This window comes from Tachypleus tridentatus, chromosome 9 (assembly GCF_004210375.1).
Source record: "Tachypleus tridentatus isolate NWPU-2018 chromosome 9, ASM421037v1, whole genome shotgun sequence".
In the NCBI taxonomy this organism is placed as follows: Eukaryota; Metazoa; Arthropoda; class Merostomata; order Xiphosura; family Limulidae; genus Tachypleus; species Tachypleus tridentatus.
The window spans coordinates 35,927,375-35,945,742 of record NC_134833.1 but is presented as its reverse complement, the minus strand read 5'-3'; the positions used below and the strand labels follow the sequence as shown (position 1 = coordinate 35,945,742).

Below are 18,368 nucleotides of genomic sequence, written 5' to 3'. Positions count from 1 at the left end.
TCCTTGATTAAACACAGACGTAAAGGGTGGTCTGTTTTTGAAAACAAGGAATTACATGCTGTTTACTTGTATCGGATAAAAACAATTGACTTAACCATAATTCAGATGTTGCTCTCTTACTGTCTAGTCTCAGATTCATCTGTAAAATTTAATCAGAAGATAAAAGAATACAAATTGCCTACTATCGGGAAAGAGGTTCCTGAGTCCATTTAATCTTTATACGTTTTGTTGAAACGAATCTGAATGTTTAACAAGTGCTTTAGCAAACTGCAAACAGTTTATTTAATTTTAAACTGTTTGCAGTTTGCTAAAGCACTTGTTTTTCTCTCTATGGAGTTGAAAGACAAAGAGGCCGTACTTTCTGTAATCATCTGGACCCTGAATATGTAAATATTATTGACAGAAGTCGTGTTAGTCAAATATTACTTTACTTGGGTGTTACTAAAATTATATAGAAGTGTGCGAAAACATTCAGGATGCTAGCCTCTTGAACAGACTACTAATTCGTTAAACTGAAGTAGAAATAATGTAAATTACATTCATTCTGTGTACCAAGAACTTGCTTCTGGTAATTTAATTCGAGCTTCGAAAAGTCGTGATCTCTACAGTAAACCTGTTAAAGAACACAAGCGTTTTACGCGGGTTGTTAAAAGAATAATTTATCTTTATTTGTCAATACGTCTTCCAACTTATGAGCAACGTCACTCACAACAGTAATTTAAAATTATAAGATAATATGCGTCGTCAGTCAAAACTAAAAAAGGTGTTGTTTAAGAATATTTAAAGCAGACAAAATATGGGAAAGTCGAATGTATTTTACTCTATTTCAAACCGATAAATAACAACTGCGCAGGACAATAAAAATGTTCAAGTACATAACACTGTTACAATACAAAACTAACAGTGTAACCACGTTTCTTTAAATGTTTGTTCTTTAAGATTCTTTAGAAGAAATTAAGTGTCTCTGAGTCTTTAATCTTACGTTTGTAATCTTACATTTATTTTGAATTATTCATTGATTTTCTATTCCTGTCTTACAGGATCAGATTACCAAACAAAACATTTTAAAACTTAAGCCTAAATTTTGAAAAAAATAGTTTTAATAAGACTTACAATTGCCGTTTATGTATCTTACTATTGGATATTTACTCTCCATTTAGATTGATTTTAGGATGTGTTTATTGTTCTTTACATCACGATTTAAATGATTTTCCAAGAGTAGTAAGCCTAATAACAAAGCAAAAATTGAAAGTTTTTAATGTTTCTTGGTTAGCAATTTATTATTGTTCTGATTAATTCAATATTTTACGCAGTGCAAGTTTTAAGCAAGTGTTGGAGTTATTCCTTTTCTGCCGTATTCAGTTAACCCTTCCAAAAACATTATTTTTCAAGAACTCTCGTTTTCGCTATGCTCTGTACTATTGTGTAGTCTTACTTACGAATACAACCTCACTATAAACTTGTTGACGTTTCTTTACGAGTACAAAATCGTTGATTCAAAATCACTGTTCTAATACGTTGCAATTTCTAGCTCCCTTTTTAAAACATTTTGAGTACTAACGTTAATGGTACAATTTAGTTACGTAATGCATACACTGAAAGCTTGTTTGTTTGTTTGTTTGGAATTAAGCACAAAGATACAGAATGGGTTATCTCTGCTCTGCCCACCATGAGAATAGAAATCCAGTGTGTAGCGGTCTGAACCCGCAGACGTACCACTGTTCCACTGGGGGGGGGAAGCACATTGAAAGTCATGAAGTAAAAAATCCTGTTCGTTGAAGTTCAAGGACTATTTCCATCAGGCGTTCCTAATGTAGCAGTAACAGAGTGAAGGGAAAATAGCTAGTCAACATCACTCGTCGCCAACTCTTGGGCTACTCTTTTACTAATGAAAAGTGGGATTGACCATCACATATAACTTCCTCAAGGCTGAAAAGACAAGCATGTTTGGTGAGGGGAATAGAATTTGCGACCTGCAGTTTGTGGGTCGAATTCTAACTACTAGGCTATTCCTAGCGAATAAGCAAGCACAAAACAATATTGCATTAACTTTGCAAATTATCCACTTTGTATTAATGTTACATATCCTAAACGGTTGGAAATATTACACAGCCGAAATAAATAATATTTGTTTTAGTAATGAGAAATATTACTCTGACTTACAAAGTTACGCACTTGGTGGTAAAGAAATAATAGTAATCTAAATAATATGAAATATTACAGTGACTTAGAAATGGTCTGGTATGGCCTAGCGCGTTAAAGCGTGCGCTTCGTAATCTAAGGGTCGCGGGTTCACGCCCGAGTCGCGCCAAACATGCTCGCCCTCCCAGCCGTGGGGGCGTTATAATGTGACGGTCAATCCCACTATTCGTTGGTAAAAGAGTAGCCCAAGAGTTGGCGGTGGGTGGTGATGACTAGCTGCCTTCCCTCTAGTCTTACACTGCTAAATTAGGGACGGCTAGCACAGATAGCCCTCGAGTAGCTTTGTGCGAAATTCCAAAACAAACAAAATAAGACTTAGAAATATATCCAGTTTATGGTACTGGAACTTTTTTTCTTAAGAATTCACCACAAAGCAGATTATTTTGTAGCAAATCAATGTAAATTACCCATGGTTACCAAGTAGTAAATTAATAGAAGTTATTTTAGCATGGCCAGTTGGTTAAAGCGCTCGAATCGCAGTCTTAAGGTCGTGAATTCGAATCCTTGTCAGACCAAACATGCTCGCCATTTCAGCCATGGGGTCATTATAAGTAGCGTTCAATCCCACTTTTCGTTGGTAAAAGAGTAACCCAAGAGTTGATGGCGAGTAATGATGACCAAGTGCCTTCCCTCTAATGTAACACCATTATGTTGGGGACGACTAGCGCAGTTAGCCCTCGTGCATCTTTACGCGAAATTCAACCCAAACCAAACTACTCTGAAAACACGTGGATTTTAATCAGTAACATACTCTACATACCTCCAATGCCCTTGGTTTAGAATAAAAGTGGCTTGAATGCCTTAGCATCTTCCTTTTCGTTGAACTAGCTTCCGTTTCTTCTGGACTGGAAAGTTTTAGTCTCGTAGGTAACGTAGCAAACGAGCTGCTTTCTTTCATATTGAGAAGACTTCTTGTCTAAAACATAGCATTACTTTAAAAATATTTCTATTGTTATCAAATAAAACTACTGTGGTGTTTCCGTGGTTTTCTTATTATGTTTATTACTCTTCTTCAGAATTAAAAATGGTAAAATTTTTGCTTTTTCCCGAATATTAAGAACTTTTAAAATAAGTGCCACGTAACGTTTTCAGAAAATATTAAAATATTCAGTGTATCCAATTTTTGTCTAGAACTTTTACTTAAAAAACGGTGAATGTATTTTTTTTCTTAGTGGTACGAAAAGGATGTGGAAAATTCAGTGTGGATAGGTTTTGGAAAGATACAATATCTCTATTTGCCACTAATGGAAAAAAACTCCAAAACGTAAGCATACCAAGTGCAGTAACGACTGCTGGAATGAGTACTTGCAACGCGAGTACCTAGTGACTATGGCTAGCGAATCGTTAGTTCATCTTTCGTAAATTGTACTGTATATACTGAACATTGCTCTGTCGTCATGAAGCAATGAATTCAATCTACATCTGCTTACTTAGGCATTTAGTTAGATTTACTCAGTTTCAGAGCACATGAGCAAAATGATCGAGCAGCACGAATGCATTTATTATTTTTCAGTTACAGTTCCCTTTTAGATTTATTTGAGAGTATAAAATATTCTTAGTTTATACGTAACCTACATGCCAGTAACTTAACAACGATTTAAATAGCCAAACTGAGATAACAACAAGTAAACCGATGATCTTGGAAAAAGGAAGGCTAATTAAACTTTCAAAAAGGTTTTATGAATGTGTTGAAAGAAAATGATTCACCTGGGATGAAGTAGATACTTTATCCATCGAAAAGCAAAGTGTGATAAATTTTAAGTATATAAATATATATACAGGTTGTAATATATGCAGCTTCGGCTAAAAATGGGTTATAAATATTTTAATATAAGCTGGATCTAAACTGCATTAGAAACAGGTGATTCTTAAAGAGCATAGGCCTGTCAAAGTTGTAACTGTTTTGACATTATCTCAGACTTCCAGAACTCTTGCAAACTTGTACCTCAATGCATAGTTTTCCCTTTATAAATCATCATATTCATTAGATGTGGTTGGGGTGCTTGACTCGCAATATGAATGTCGCGGGTTCGAATCCCCGTCAGACCAAACGTGCTCGCCCTTTCAGACGTGATGGCGTTATAATGTAGTTGTCAATTCCCCTATTCGTTGGTTAAAAAAGTAGCCTGATAATTGGCAGTGGGTGGTGATGACTAGCTGTCTTCTCTCTAGTCTTTCATTGCTAAGTTAGAGACGGCTATCGCAGATAACCCTCATGTAGCTATGCGCAAAATTCAAAAACAGAACAAACAATATTTATTACTGACGCATAATTTATCATTTCTAATTTATCTTGTAATCATGTTAAAAATACCACACTGAAAATAACCGTTAAGTAAAAACAGGTGTTCATATTACAATGTAGTGTTATAATAACTGCGAAGCAAACTTTTTTTTTGTAGGTACGTTATTAAAAAAAACAGTAAACACGCCCATTAATCAGAAATATTTTCAGACAAAGTCAGTGAATAAGTAGCTGGAACGTTAGTAAAGTTGTGTTCGTTTGTTTTCATTTTTAAAGCACGTAGTGAAGAATCAAACCCAGGATTTTAGCGCTGTAAGTCCTTAGGCTTACAACTGTCCCTCCTGTGAGGTTCTTCTAACGATTTTAACATCACGTTGATGTTATTTTAAAGCCTGTGATAACTTTAAGAAACTGGAGTCTTTAGGCAAACGTCAAGTTAAAACGTATAACAGCTGTGAACAAATCAGACTTGAAAAATAAATACTTACATGTGTGGGTTCTTCTAAAAGTGCTAGCAAACCCTTCTGTAAGTTTGCAGCCTCCGATGTATCGAGTCCGGTTTGACCATCGTCACCAATGTCCTTATTTCCAGCCTGTGTAACGAACAAAAAAAGTTTATTGTTTGGACGTCTCACTGCCTAATTTTTATAAGGTAAGTTAACAAGGTCAGTAGCAGTTGGTTGTCAGAAAACGATGAACGACGTCTAGTTACATCTTGTAAGGCTGTCTTAGGATGGCATGCACAGAGATGTTATGCAGTGTTTAATAGAGATTACAATGTGTTTTTAAGCTATTAAACCACTGTGCTCAGCCGTTCTGCTCTTATAGCTCATATATTCGATGTCGAGCATGTTGCAATTAATGGTTCAACTTCCTTCCACAGTTGAAAAAAGCTAACCTTAATTATTCGATTTCTTCTAGTGGTCAGATAAGCAGAAAATGAAAATATATATGTGAAACCTGCGAAGCCCGTGAAGAAGAAAGGCTCACCTTTCGAAAGCGCTCGGGGAATAAGGCTTTTATTTATTCCCTTGCAAAGCTGTAACACAAGCAGCGGATTAATAACACAAGTATGTGTATACAAACGAAGCGTCTCGGAACATTTCTTAATCTCCTTGTTGAAAATAATGCATTGTGTGTGTATATATGCATAATTTGTGTTTATGAGATTTCTTTTACGTACTGAAAAAAATATTGTAGATAAGCAGTAAAGAAAATAAACAACATTTGAGGAATTAAGTGCAACAAGCCTTCAGTGGGTCAATGGTGCAACTGCGGACTTATAACGCTAATAGAACCAGGTTTCGATACTGATGCCCGGCATGGTCAAGCGCGTAAGGCGTGCGACTCGTAATCCGAGGGTCGCGGGTTCGCGCCCACATCGCGCTAAACATGCTCGCCCTCCCAGCCGTGGGGGTGTATAATGTTACGGTCAATCCCACTATTCGTTGGTAAAAGAGTAGCCCAAGAGTTGGCAGTGGGTGGTGATGACTAGCTGCCTTCCCTCTAGTCTTACACTGCTAAATTAGGGACGGCTAGCACAGATAGCCCTCGAGTAGCTTTGTGCGAAATTCCAAAACAAAAAAAACAAACAAAAAACGATACTGATATTAGGCATAGCACAAATAGGTCGTTGATTAGCTTTGCACTTATTGTAAGCAAATAAACAAACAAAAATGCAAGAATGTTAAAAATACTATAAAGTTCACGGAACTCCAGTTATTCAATAAAAAAAAAATCTGGCAGTTTATTAATTTTCTCATCTAGGAAACTGGGACTGCTATGTATATGCCTGATTTTCGAATTTGAAAAAAAACGAAACAAAACAACTGTGAGTAATCATTCAAAAACTAAATAGTTTTGTGAAGGGCGTAACTCCCTTACTATCATAAGAGGCACGTACCCGTTAATATGACAGGGGTTATGATACTAATGAATTACACATTAATAACAGAGAGTGCATTTTGTTTTGGACAATCTTTGAAACTGAGTGTCACTTTGAAATGAAGACTCGTTTTCTCTTTTGAATTAATTGAACGTTATGAAATTTACTCATAAAATTCACTTACTATCAGATGAAACAAACGGAGTTTACAGCACAATCACGAATGTAGATACCCTTGAAATTTTTGCTGCTAATTTTGTAGAGCTGCTAAGCCTAGTTTCTAAGTTGTGCAAAAGATAGCAATGTTAAAGGATGACCGAAGTGGAAAGAGAAGGCGCTGTGTAATGCAGTCTAACTAAACAAAATAGCTTTTGTTTATAACTCAATTTCAGCGAGATATTGAAGTTTAACTCACACAACAGGCAGTAGAAAACAAGCTACACAAAAATTATTGCCACATCCTCCACAGACTTTTGTGTACTGATAAGAGAGTCTATCATGTCAGATGGAAATGGCTTATGTCCGGTTCTTTTCACACATTTTGTGTGTGAAAAATATCTAGAGTACATTTAGCCGAATGCAGTGTAATTGAACGTGGAGTGGCTGGCTGAAAGACATTCGCTATAACTGACGCATTCAGTTGATTATATTTACAAACGATACTGTAAATGCTGTCTGTATTTTATAAAAGGTCCAAGTCTAGGAAGCCACTGTAATTTGCTTATCCCATTGGACCCGATTTAATTTTAAAGGGCAATAATACTCGTCCTCCTACGCATGTATCATTCCATCAAACTGTTGAGAAAGTGGACGAGCCAGCGTTTTCTCTGAATAAACCATATTTTCTTCTATTGGATGAGATAGGTATATTCTATTTCATAATAATACTAATATCCATATCAACACATATAGCTCTTTTAGTGCATAATTCATAATTCCCGGCAGAACCCAAAATTTTGAAACTTAATAGCTTTCTTCGCTATTTGTTTTCAAAACATTACAAAGTGCAAGGGTTCCAAATTATGATACACCCTTCTGATGTCTTCTAAACAGTATAAGAAGTAAAACAAGTTAACACCTAACATTTGTACTTGAAGCAGGAACTTTATTTCATTACTAACAGCAACATGCTTGCTTATCCAACATGAGGGTAATACGAGAAAATTAACTCCTGGATAAGTATGTGTATTTTTGTTGTTATTTTTTAAATAGAAAAATCACATGGGTTTACTTGGCGTAACCACCGTGTTGGATTGAACCCTGGAGGTTTGTAGACTTACCACTGTCTCAACAGTGGACCTTTAAAAATGGAACTCTTATTCCCGACATTTTTTTTAAAGCTTCACGAAACAGAGTTCTATGTTTAAGTGCAGTTATAGAGTTAAATATATTGTATCACTAGGTTAACAGCCGAAGGTTTCCAACGCACAACCTCAAGTGGGAAATTCCTTTATATGAATGACTATTTAATGTTAAGAAAATCTATCCTTGTAGGTTATGGTTATTACAAGATCCTCATTCATTCGATTATTCACCTGTTTGGAACTGAGCTGATGATGGTGTTTCACACGTGGAATAATTACTGGCTGTACACTAACACCGGTGGACCAATTACGACCCAGACTTGGCTCACTTTCCTTATTGGTCTTTCTTGGTAAAGTGCCATCTTCCGGCTGGTTAATAAAAGTATTTAATATTTAATAAACTTGATTTACATCTAATATGCATATGGTTCAACTTTATTTTAACTTATTAAAGATGTAATATATATATGGTTTAATCTTATTTTAATTTATTAAAGATCTAATATATGTATGGTTCAACGTTATTTAAACTTTATTAGCATCTATTATGTATATGGTACATCTTTTTTAACTTATAAAAGATCACATTTTCTCTGAAATTCACTTATAAATGTTTCATTAGCATTAGGCTGAAACAAAAAATAGGCCAAGGGAAAATTATACCGACATAAAAACTTATTTTTAAAATTATATTTAATTTTAATGAGAAAAATATTATTATATTTATTGCTATACCTATAACAAAAGATAAGCTTGGTGTTACATTAACTGGAAACACTAATTTCAACTTATAAATCAAACGACAACCTCATTGGGTCTCATTCTTGTTTGAAATGATATCAACTTTGATAATTACAAAGAATTATTTTATTACATATTTAATTCCTTCTGTACTCTCAAAGTTTTATGTAGTAATTTCCGAGCCCAAATTTTTTCTGAGAAACAACTCTAACTACCAAATCATTTGTATCAAAACGCTCTTCTGAAATTGGAGACTACAATCCAGTTAAGAAATAATTTTCTTCCATACCAGTAAAATACTCTTGTTTTATAACATAGTATATAGTGCCAATGGAAATTATAAGGTTAAACTACAGGTAGAAATATAGTATAGTTAAAAATGTAGCCGACAGAGAAGAAGGAAAACAGCCTTTATGTCTGAGCACAAACTGCAAGGTGTTCTCAAATCTAATTTTAAACGCGTTTAAATTTAATTGTATTTAGAAAACTGTAAAAGTAACTTATGATTGTTATAAAACATACATTAGACGTGTCAAAGGTTAGAGCATGGCTACGAATCAGAAGGTGAAAAGGTCAAATTTCCGTATTCAACTGAACACAATCTGCACTCTCAACTGAAGGAGCGTTATGACACTGATAGCTTTAAGCACTGTTCATATAAAAGTAGTGACGTAAGTGACAGATGTTCTGAACTTGTTACACCTCTCCGTGAATTAGGAATGGCTGTGCCCGAAGTTTGAAATATATGTACCACATAAGATGTCGTTTGGGCTGGAAATACTAAATACCACAGAATATACGAAAAACAGTTGCAACGAAAACTTGAATCTTTTCGAATACTTCATCTAATTACATTTAACGAAAAATAAATATTTGAAATATAGAGGTGAATATTAATTAACTTGATGCTGTGAAATTCAGATTATAAAAGCAGTTTTGTGGTATTTTCAAAATTCATGTTAACTTCTCACCTGATAAGGATTATCAAAGGCGTATGGATGACGAATACCATGGTCAATACTACCATTAAATGAAGAATTCAAGATCATAGCTTTTTTGTCCGTAGTGCCTTCATTTTGTGTTCCGTTGTTCACTCCCATAGCTCGTATCATGGCATTACTTTTAACTTTTTGTTGCCGTTGTCGGAGCCACCGTCGGTAACAATAAAACAAGCTACAACTTATCAAGATAAGCAAGGCAGCGGTGATGGGTAGCGCAATAGCTAATACTGAAAACAAAAAAAAAATGTTATATTAGTTTGAAACATCGAATTGAGTTCTTAAGTGATATTCCGGTTTATTTGGTTGTAGATAATATAATTTTACAATGAAAATATATATCAGAGTAGCAGATACATAACTAACATTCCTCTTTTCGTTATATTTACTTCATATTTAACGGGAAAAATTATAGGGAATACTGAACATATTTCCATGTAAGACAATGCTAAGAACCTTAAAATAGTATCATTACAAAACACACAGCAATTTTTGTAATTCTGCCAATAATATTTGAAGAAATAGTCTGTTCTGTATTATATCTGTAATTTGTAAGCATTTTGTAAATGCTTAGTCCAATTATTGCTAGCTAATTACCAATAACAGACCTGCGAATTTGAACTTCATAAAAAGTTATTTTAGTTTTAATAAAAAAATTTGAAAATAATATTCCTTTTTCTATCACGTAAGGATTTCTTACGAATTGGGAAGAAAAAAAACTCTTTATTAAACCAAATTATTATTTCGTTTACCACAATGGACATTTTATTATTATTATATTTGTTACATTTGAGATTTAGAATTATTGATAAGACTCAAGTCGCGATTTGTTTAGAGAAATTCATATCTAGTGGTTGTCAACATTTTAAGTATAACAAAATGTGACCACATTTCAATGAAAATTATTCACTGATGTAAAAGTACATATAACATTGTGAAACATCAGTACGTGATGGAGAAAATGTATATTATTTTCAAAATCAATATAAAGGAAATACTGCAAAACATGTAAATATTTCAAGACAATAAAACCATCGCAGGCCTGAGTTATTTCAACGTTTCTCTCTTGGTTACCTCGTTAGGCAATAAAAAAATGTTACTGTGAAACTAAAGTCTAGTATATACAGATGGGTTGGATACGTTATATTCAAACGGTTTTTCTATGCAAATCAACATGCCACCTGAAACTTACGGCCATTATAAAGTCGCAGTGGAACAAAATGTATCAGAACTACACTTTTGATAGTAATTGGTATTTTGTAGGTAGAATGACAATATCAAAAATGGATCAATACATTGAGATTAAAGGGTGTGTTCAGATCGAGAGTTTAAAATTTCCAACAAGGTGATATCCCTTAGACTTTATAGCACTGGAAAATAAAGGAATTTTGAATAATATGGGAAACCAGAACCATCCAGAAATAGACATGTAATAATTTGTGTCTCAATTATGGTAAGCAAAGTGTGGCTTTCTGTAACAGGTAAGAATTAACGTCCCACAATTAAGAAGGATCTCTGTGTAAAATAGCAATCCAATTTACGAGTACATATCCTTTCAATCATCACACACTTCTTTTACCATTTCACATGAAAGCAAACCGGTCAAATCACCTGTAGCACCCTTAATAGGATTTTTTAGATTTAAGGTGTTGAAACGAGCGCTTGTAAACCAGATGGCCTATGAAAACAGGCGGAAAGTGATGATGCGTTTTGTGCGTGACAGCCTTACGACAAAGCCTTTTGCAAAGGAAACTACGCTACAGTCGTCAGGTTGAGCAGGAACATGTGTGGCGACATATACTGTAACGACGTGATGACTCTCCAAAATCGTTTTAATATATCATACTCAAACTTTTACACTCAATGGAAGATGTTTATTTTTGTTGTTGTTGTTTTTTTGGCTTAAGTGGTCTAGAAATCAATTTTTTTTAAAAAATGGTTATCAGTTTTATATATTTTGTAGTTAAAAACGTATTTACCAAATATACATGTTTCATGTTCAAGTGATATACTTACAATCACAGGCGCATGAGTTCTGATAGAACCTTAAATGTAAACTCATATTTTTATTTTAATACGATTTATTTTTTCACAATCGATTTATGAACGATCCAGATACCCTTTAGTTTATAAAATTTATTTATATTAAAACTAGAAACAGTGAGTTCTAAAAAGAAGAGTATGAAACAGAACGTACTAAGACCGTTAATATGACATCTTGTACCGAGGTATAATCGATGACATCTGAAAAAGAAGAAAATATAAGCCGTATGATATTAATATCACAACATGATATAACATTTACCTTCAGTAGGAGAAAACAGATGTAACAACATACTACACATAAAGATAACCTACACGTAATCAGTTTAAAAATTGCACTTTTTTATATCCTATACTTTGGTGTTAAACACAATGAGTAATCTGCACTTTGTCACCACGAGAATCGAAACCCGATTTTTAGCGTTGTAACTCTCAGACTTATATAGAACCACGGGGGCATAATGGTAGGAAAAATTCTGTAGTAGCATACAGCTCGTAGGTTTAAAATTTCAATGATTTAAACAGTAATTTTGAAGTTTTATTATCACAACTTCCGAATACAAAGTGGTTTAGTGGTAGGCTAAATTCGGGGTTTGATCCATATGTTAGACTAAGTGTAGATAGTATTTTGTAAAGTTTTGAACTTAAACAAATAACCAAAAACTTACACTATACAAATTATTGATATAACTTATATATAACAGAAACTATCTTATTTCTCACACTTTGGAAGAACTTCTTCAGTGTTATAAATAAGAGCAAACCTATAATTCCTTTTAAGTTGTGTTTGAAATTGTGATAAGGTTGAAAATCAAAAGTGTAATTAGAGAAGACAGATTTATAAAGATATATTAAACTTTAAGTGACAAACAGTTAAAAAGAAACGTTAAAGAAGTATTCAATAAAATAGATAATATAGAGATTCCTGTATAAATAACTTGTATACTTTCTCTTGTCTCACCTGCAAATTCTGGAACCTCCGTCGGTCATGATACAGTCCCCACGATAATTACAAAAGTCACAATTCTTGATCTCACCTACGTTGTCAAAATGATAGAATATTTATTGAATCAAAACCATTAAAATGGCAGAGAAACTGTATACATGTTGACAATTTTGCGAGACATCGTTGTTTTCTGAATCATGTATAATAACTTAGTTTTAAGTTATGCAGACAGAAAATACCTCTGTGTATTGTGAGGTATATTAGAATATTCTTTAGAGAACTTGATATAAAACAAATTGAGTCAGAGCAACAGTATGCCGTAAAAGTATCACTACAGTCACATACTGAGAATGTTCAATTGTCAGTATAATTTATAGGAATATGTACGTTCAGTTGTCAGCTACATATTAAGAAAAAGTACTTTCAATTTTCAGTGGAAAAAAGACGTAGAAACTCCAATATTTTGTTTAAATGTAAATTGTAGTTTCGCCTCATATTAACCCTTGACTTCTCTTAATTAACTTTTATCAGTTCAGTAACAAAGCAATCAACTCACAAGTATTTGTCAAATTATTTATTTGAAAGAACAAAAATCACTGTATTCCAATACCATACTTGAGAGACAAAATTAAATGGCTCATTCATAACCAACGTTATTCCTTAACCATCCACACACAAATATAGCGCTTTCGACACGTAAACTTTTCTACGAAGTAAAGAAAAATGCAGGTTCTACCTATAAAAACATTCCTATTTTATTGTATAGTATGTAACTAGTGTTAGTTATATAACACATGATCTAGTAGTGAGCTCTTTTTTATGTAGCATAGTGATTAATAGGCTAAAACAAAGCAACCACTGGATGAACGTGGTATAAACGTTGATTTGACGTTCGACAGTCATAGAGTCTCATTATGTAATGACTGCAAATGCGTTATGGAGTATATGACTGCTGAGCAAGGCCACTTAACCGTGGTACAAGTTGCGTTCGAGCACCAAGCAGTGATAGACCCCTACTGACATTCTGATTCGTTAGTTTAATTCTCTTTTTTAAAAATAAATCTTCATGTTTTATCTGTTATTTCTTTTATTTCCACTCAGTACGGACTAGGCTAATTTGACCGACCTCCAAACCAACATAATAATTTTGATTTATTTGTACTCTTATTTTTTTCTTTCTAGAATTGTGGCAGGAACACATTCTTTGCACTTATTATTTTGAAACTTCTTAATTTTATACATTTATTTATGATTAAATTTTATTGTTTCATTGTCTTTTGAGCTGTGACTTTTAAAATTATCCAAAAGACGTGTCAAATTGTTACATGGAGCAAATTTTACACAAACAAGTTACATAAATCTCCTGCTACTCGTGAACTGTTAGTTATAGCAAGTATACTCTGCACAAACATTTCATAATATTACCGTTATATTTATTCATATTACCTAATTTAACCTTATCTAGCCTAAATGTTTCTAAGTTTTACATTGCTTAGGCAGATAGATTGTGAATATCTAATTAAAAAAATTGCCTCCGCCAAAGCAAGGAAAAATGATTTAGAGAAATGTTTTGGCATGCTTCAGGAATTTGTTTTATACGTTATCTGCTAATATCAATATAGCGAGTTATATTGCGCGTAACCTTGGTCTTTAATCTCTAGAAGTTACTAATATGTAAGTTTAGTTGGTTTTTGACTTTCACGCAAAGCTGCACGTCTGCTATCCGCGCTAGCCATCCCTAATTTAGCAGTGAAATGCTAGAGGAAAGACAGCTAGTCACCGTGGCCCATTGCCAACCCTTAGGGTAATCTTCTACTTACGAATAGTGGTGTTTACTATCACATTATAACACCCTCATGGCTGAAAGGGCCAGCATGTGTGTTGGGACGGATATTCGAACCCGTGATCCTTCAGACCGCGAGTAGAACTCCCTAATCACCTGGCCATGCCATGCCTCCAATACATAGGTAACATTAAGGACCATTTTTTGGATTTCTTATATTGAACCATTGAAATTACTGGAGTAACAAACGAATATATACTGACAACGAAAGTTATGGTTAGTGTAATAGACTTAATGAAACGTGCACACAAAATTAATTAATAACTAAGCAAACTTTAATTTTTTAATAATTTTTCTCACCTGAACACACTCGTCCTGGTAGCTTAGGATCAAGGTCTTCATAGAAATCTTTACATTTACACGTGTACGTTCCTGGTACGTTTATGCATATAGCTGTTTTTGCACAGTCGTTGTAATCTTTTGTACATTCGTTAAAATCTGTAAAAAATGAACACAATCACACACGTGCAATACTAAGTCGTTCGTAGGAAACTTTTTTGGTTTAAAACTACTAAAAACTTATTATTATTCTAATTATCTAATATATTTTATAAGTTTTAACTTTGTAAAACAATCAATGTCTGCCTAAACAGTCCTTTCTGAAATTTGAATTACGTGAACGAAGATTACCATATTAGAAATTAAACTACTGTACAATTTACGTTGAACACATAAACTAGTGGTTTAAAGAACACATAAACTAGTGGTTTAAATAAACATATATTTTAAATAGTCATTACATCAAAAAAAAAAGTATGGTTCTGAAACTAACTGTCAGAAATGAAATTAAACTGAAATTATAAATTTGGAGACACTTATTTTTGATACAGTTTTGATGAATTTAATTGTGTTTTGTCTTAATTTAAATACAATTGGCTTAATTTAATTCATATATAAATATTTGGAATGCTTAGAATAAGCATCTTGCCATCTTTCTAATCTTCGTATACATGTTTGTCAGATCACCTGATGAAAGTTTTGAGAGTGGTTACGTGTCTCTTCGAACTCTTACTCTTTTATAATCTTGGTATTTAAGACTGTTACATCACCTAATGTAAGGCCTGTCAAAAACTGTGTGCCTCGCATACTCATATTTCTTATCTTGGCATCAATAGCTGTCATATCACCTGATAAACGTTTTGCCAGTTATTGTACCTGTTTTAGATTTGCTACCTTCTTTCTAACCTTGTTTCTGAATTCCAGAAAAAGTAGATGCCATCTTTCACATATAATCGTTAATATAAATATGGTCGGAGCCTTTTTTTCCCTGGAATTGTAATGTTCTGTATTTGCTTCTCCATGATACACTTCCTAATATGCTCCATCTTCTGTTAAGAATTATGGAATGCCAATTTTCTAAGACGTCATTTTCATCACAAAGACTTTTAAAGTCAAATCCAAATAGCGAGGCATTTAATTAATCAGGTGTTGTGTGTCTGTTAACATACGATAGGCAGTCTAGATTACATTCAGTTGGAGAGAAATTCCAAACCGCTTTCTTGGAATGGCCTTTTGCTTCCGAATGTTTCACTAATGGAACATCCGATTATGTACAACACAAAGGGACCAATAAATTTTATTATACAGTGATTTGTATGACACATTGTAAGGGTTTACTTGCATTTTTCTGGCCATTATTACAATCCAAATATTATTGTTTGAAAGCTACATCAACTGTTAAAATAAGGTACCGACTATTCTGTGTTAAGCCTGTTGATAACAGCTTTGAAATGAAATGCTGCGAAATTTCTAGAATAGTTTATATTTTTTAGTCTGACAACATAAATCTGATAGATCATAAAGTTACATTTAATTCATTTTTCACATAGAAATGAACCAAATTTATACTTTCTTGGAAATCTAGAAAAATGCTGAACTTGGATTCAACTTTGCTTTTTCATTGTGTGGATCATATGCATCCATATCTTGACATTTATTTGTTGGAAAGAGCAAAAACGTGTCGCATTTATTTAAGATATTTATATACCAATAATCTTTAAATGCTGACTTCTCCTTACACTGACCAAACTGAACTTTCTTTAATAAGTAAATATTTTAATTCACTACAGATTAATCTGCGTGCAAGTGGAATTTATGAATAAAAGAAGACAAATTTTGCAGTTAAAATCTATAGTGAAGAAACCAGAATTTTTTTTCCTTCTATAAAATGTATGTGTATATATATTATTCTTGTGTGAAGTATACAAGGATATATATATTAACTTGACAAATTGGTTATTTCAGATAATTTTTATAACAAAAGGCATTATATTTATTGAATATAATCATTGTAAGTACAATAATTACAATGCATTCCCGAAAAAAACTAAAATATATTTTATTTATTCTGTAAGTTTGTATCATATGAACATTTATTAATTTTCCATTAATTAAGAGGCACACATTTATGTGACCTCTTTGTGAAATGACATGTCTTATCATATTTTAATCAGTATACTTTAATCCCCCTATGTGTAAAGTTTCGTGCTCTCCTCTTGTTTTGTTTTTGAATTTCGCACAAAGCTACTCGAGGGCTATCTGCGATAGCCGTCCCTAATTTAGCAGTGTAAGACTAAAAGGAAGGCAGCTAGTCATCACCACCCACCGCCAACTCGTGGGCTACTCTTTTACCAACGAAAAGTGGGATTGACCGTCACATTATAACGCCCCCACGGCTGGGAGGGCGAACGTGTTTGGCGCGACTTGGGCGCGAACCCGCGACCCTCAGATTACGAAGCGCACGCCTTAACGCGCTAGGCCATGCCAGGCCACTCTTCTCTTGAAAGGAATATTTTTTGTCTATATCTCTAAGACTACTATAATACATTGGACACATATCACTAACCTTGGACATTTTGTACGCTTCGTGTCAGCGAACTGGCAAAAAGTTCGGTGTTTCCAACGCTGTAGTTTGACGCTTCGATGGACTGTGAGAGCTGGTCACTCAATAACTTTTCATCAACTACGGAGTTTCGCTTAACACGAACTGTAAAATTCACAAGAACGCCGCCTTCATCCACTTCATTTACGTCGTCCATCTTGTCAACGCTGCTTATACTGTTGACATCAGCAGTGACGTAATTTTGCTTCACTTTGGAGTTTTCGTATGCCTGATGAATCTGCCAGCGTGAGATCAGTTGATTTATAAGATTAGTATATTAAATTGTGAGGTCGTCATCATTACTTATTATTCTAAAAATTGAAAAAATAGTTTTGTTACCCACAGAAGACGTTAGGTGCATTCACTTTCATCATGTTTTAGTTTATTTTTTTTAAATTAAATACTTGTTGTTTTTTCATAATTTCGCGCAAAGTTACGCGAGAACTATCTGCGCTAGCCGTCCCTAATTTAGCTGTGTAAAACTAAAGGGAAGGCAGCTAGTTATCACCATCCACCGCCAACTATTGGGTTACTCTTTTGCCAAAGAATAGTGGGATTGACGGTCACATTATACCGCTCCTACAACTGACAGGGTGAGACGGAGATTCGAACCCGCAACCCTCAGATTACGAGTGAAGTGCCTTAACCACCTGGCCATATCGGGTCTAAACTCGAAAAAGTTACCAGAATTGATTTAAAAATAGACCAGTTTAAAACAGATATTGCGGGGCTTCTTTCTTCTTGAAAATGTTGATACGTATATATGTCTTCATATCTTTATACACGCTTATATATAGTTCTCTTAATCATATTATATCTTTTGAAATATTTGGTAATTTACTTTTGTTGTACTTTAAAAGTTGCAGTTTGCTTTAGAATATTTAGCTCTTCGGGTAGAAAAGTTGACTTAAAAACAAACTTATGGAATAAAATAAAAATTAGGCTTATCAATTTGAGTCTCTGCTGAGTGATACTGCGAGAGCATTTTTAATAATATACACCAGTCTTACTCCGAAGGTGTAAAATGTCATAGTTCGGTAATCAACTACTTACTCCTTTCTTTGCCAGTACTGCCAGTTCTTTAAATTCGGGGGATAAACTGTTAGAAAACTCTGTTTTGTAAGTAAGAACCGATTCTTTCATCCTCACCAGACGGAGCACCACTACATAGCTTTTGATATCTGCATGCAAAAGTAAAGAACGGAAATAAATGTATCTAAAAGTGTAAGAAAATTAATAATTAAAAGTTCTGCTGACACGATTTGAACAAAATAAGCACC

General features: G+C 33.8%; 1 protein-coding gene across 1 annotated transcript in view; it reads right to left on the bottom strand.

The window, feature by feature from the left end:
* LOC143227344 (uncharacterized) overlaps window positions 1-18,368 on the bottom strand; it is a 108,199-nt gene that overhangs the window by 8,477 nt on the left and 81,354 nt on the right. The window contains 9 exon segments of the mRNA XM_076458798.1: window positions 2,963-3,118; window positions 4,936-5,040; window positions 7,868-8,005; window positions 9,349-9,605; window positions 11,573-11,619; window positions 12,380-12,455; window positions 14,508-14,645; window positions 17,053-17,326; window positions 18,142-18,269. Coding sequence (XP_076314913.1) covers window positions 2,963-3,118; window positions 4,936-5,040; window positions 7,868-8,005; window positions 9,349-9,605; window positions 11,573-11,619; window positions 12,380-12,455; window positions 14,508-14,645; window positions 17,053-17,326; window positions 18,142-18,269 — 1,319 coding nt within the window.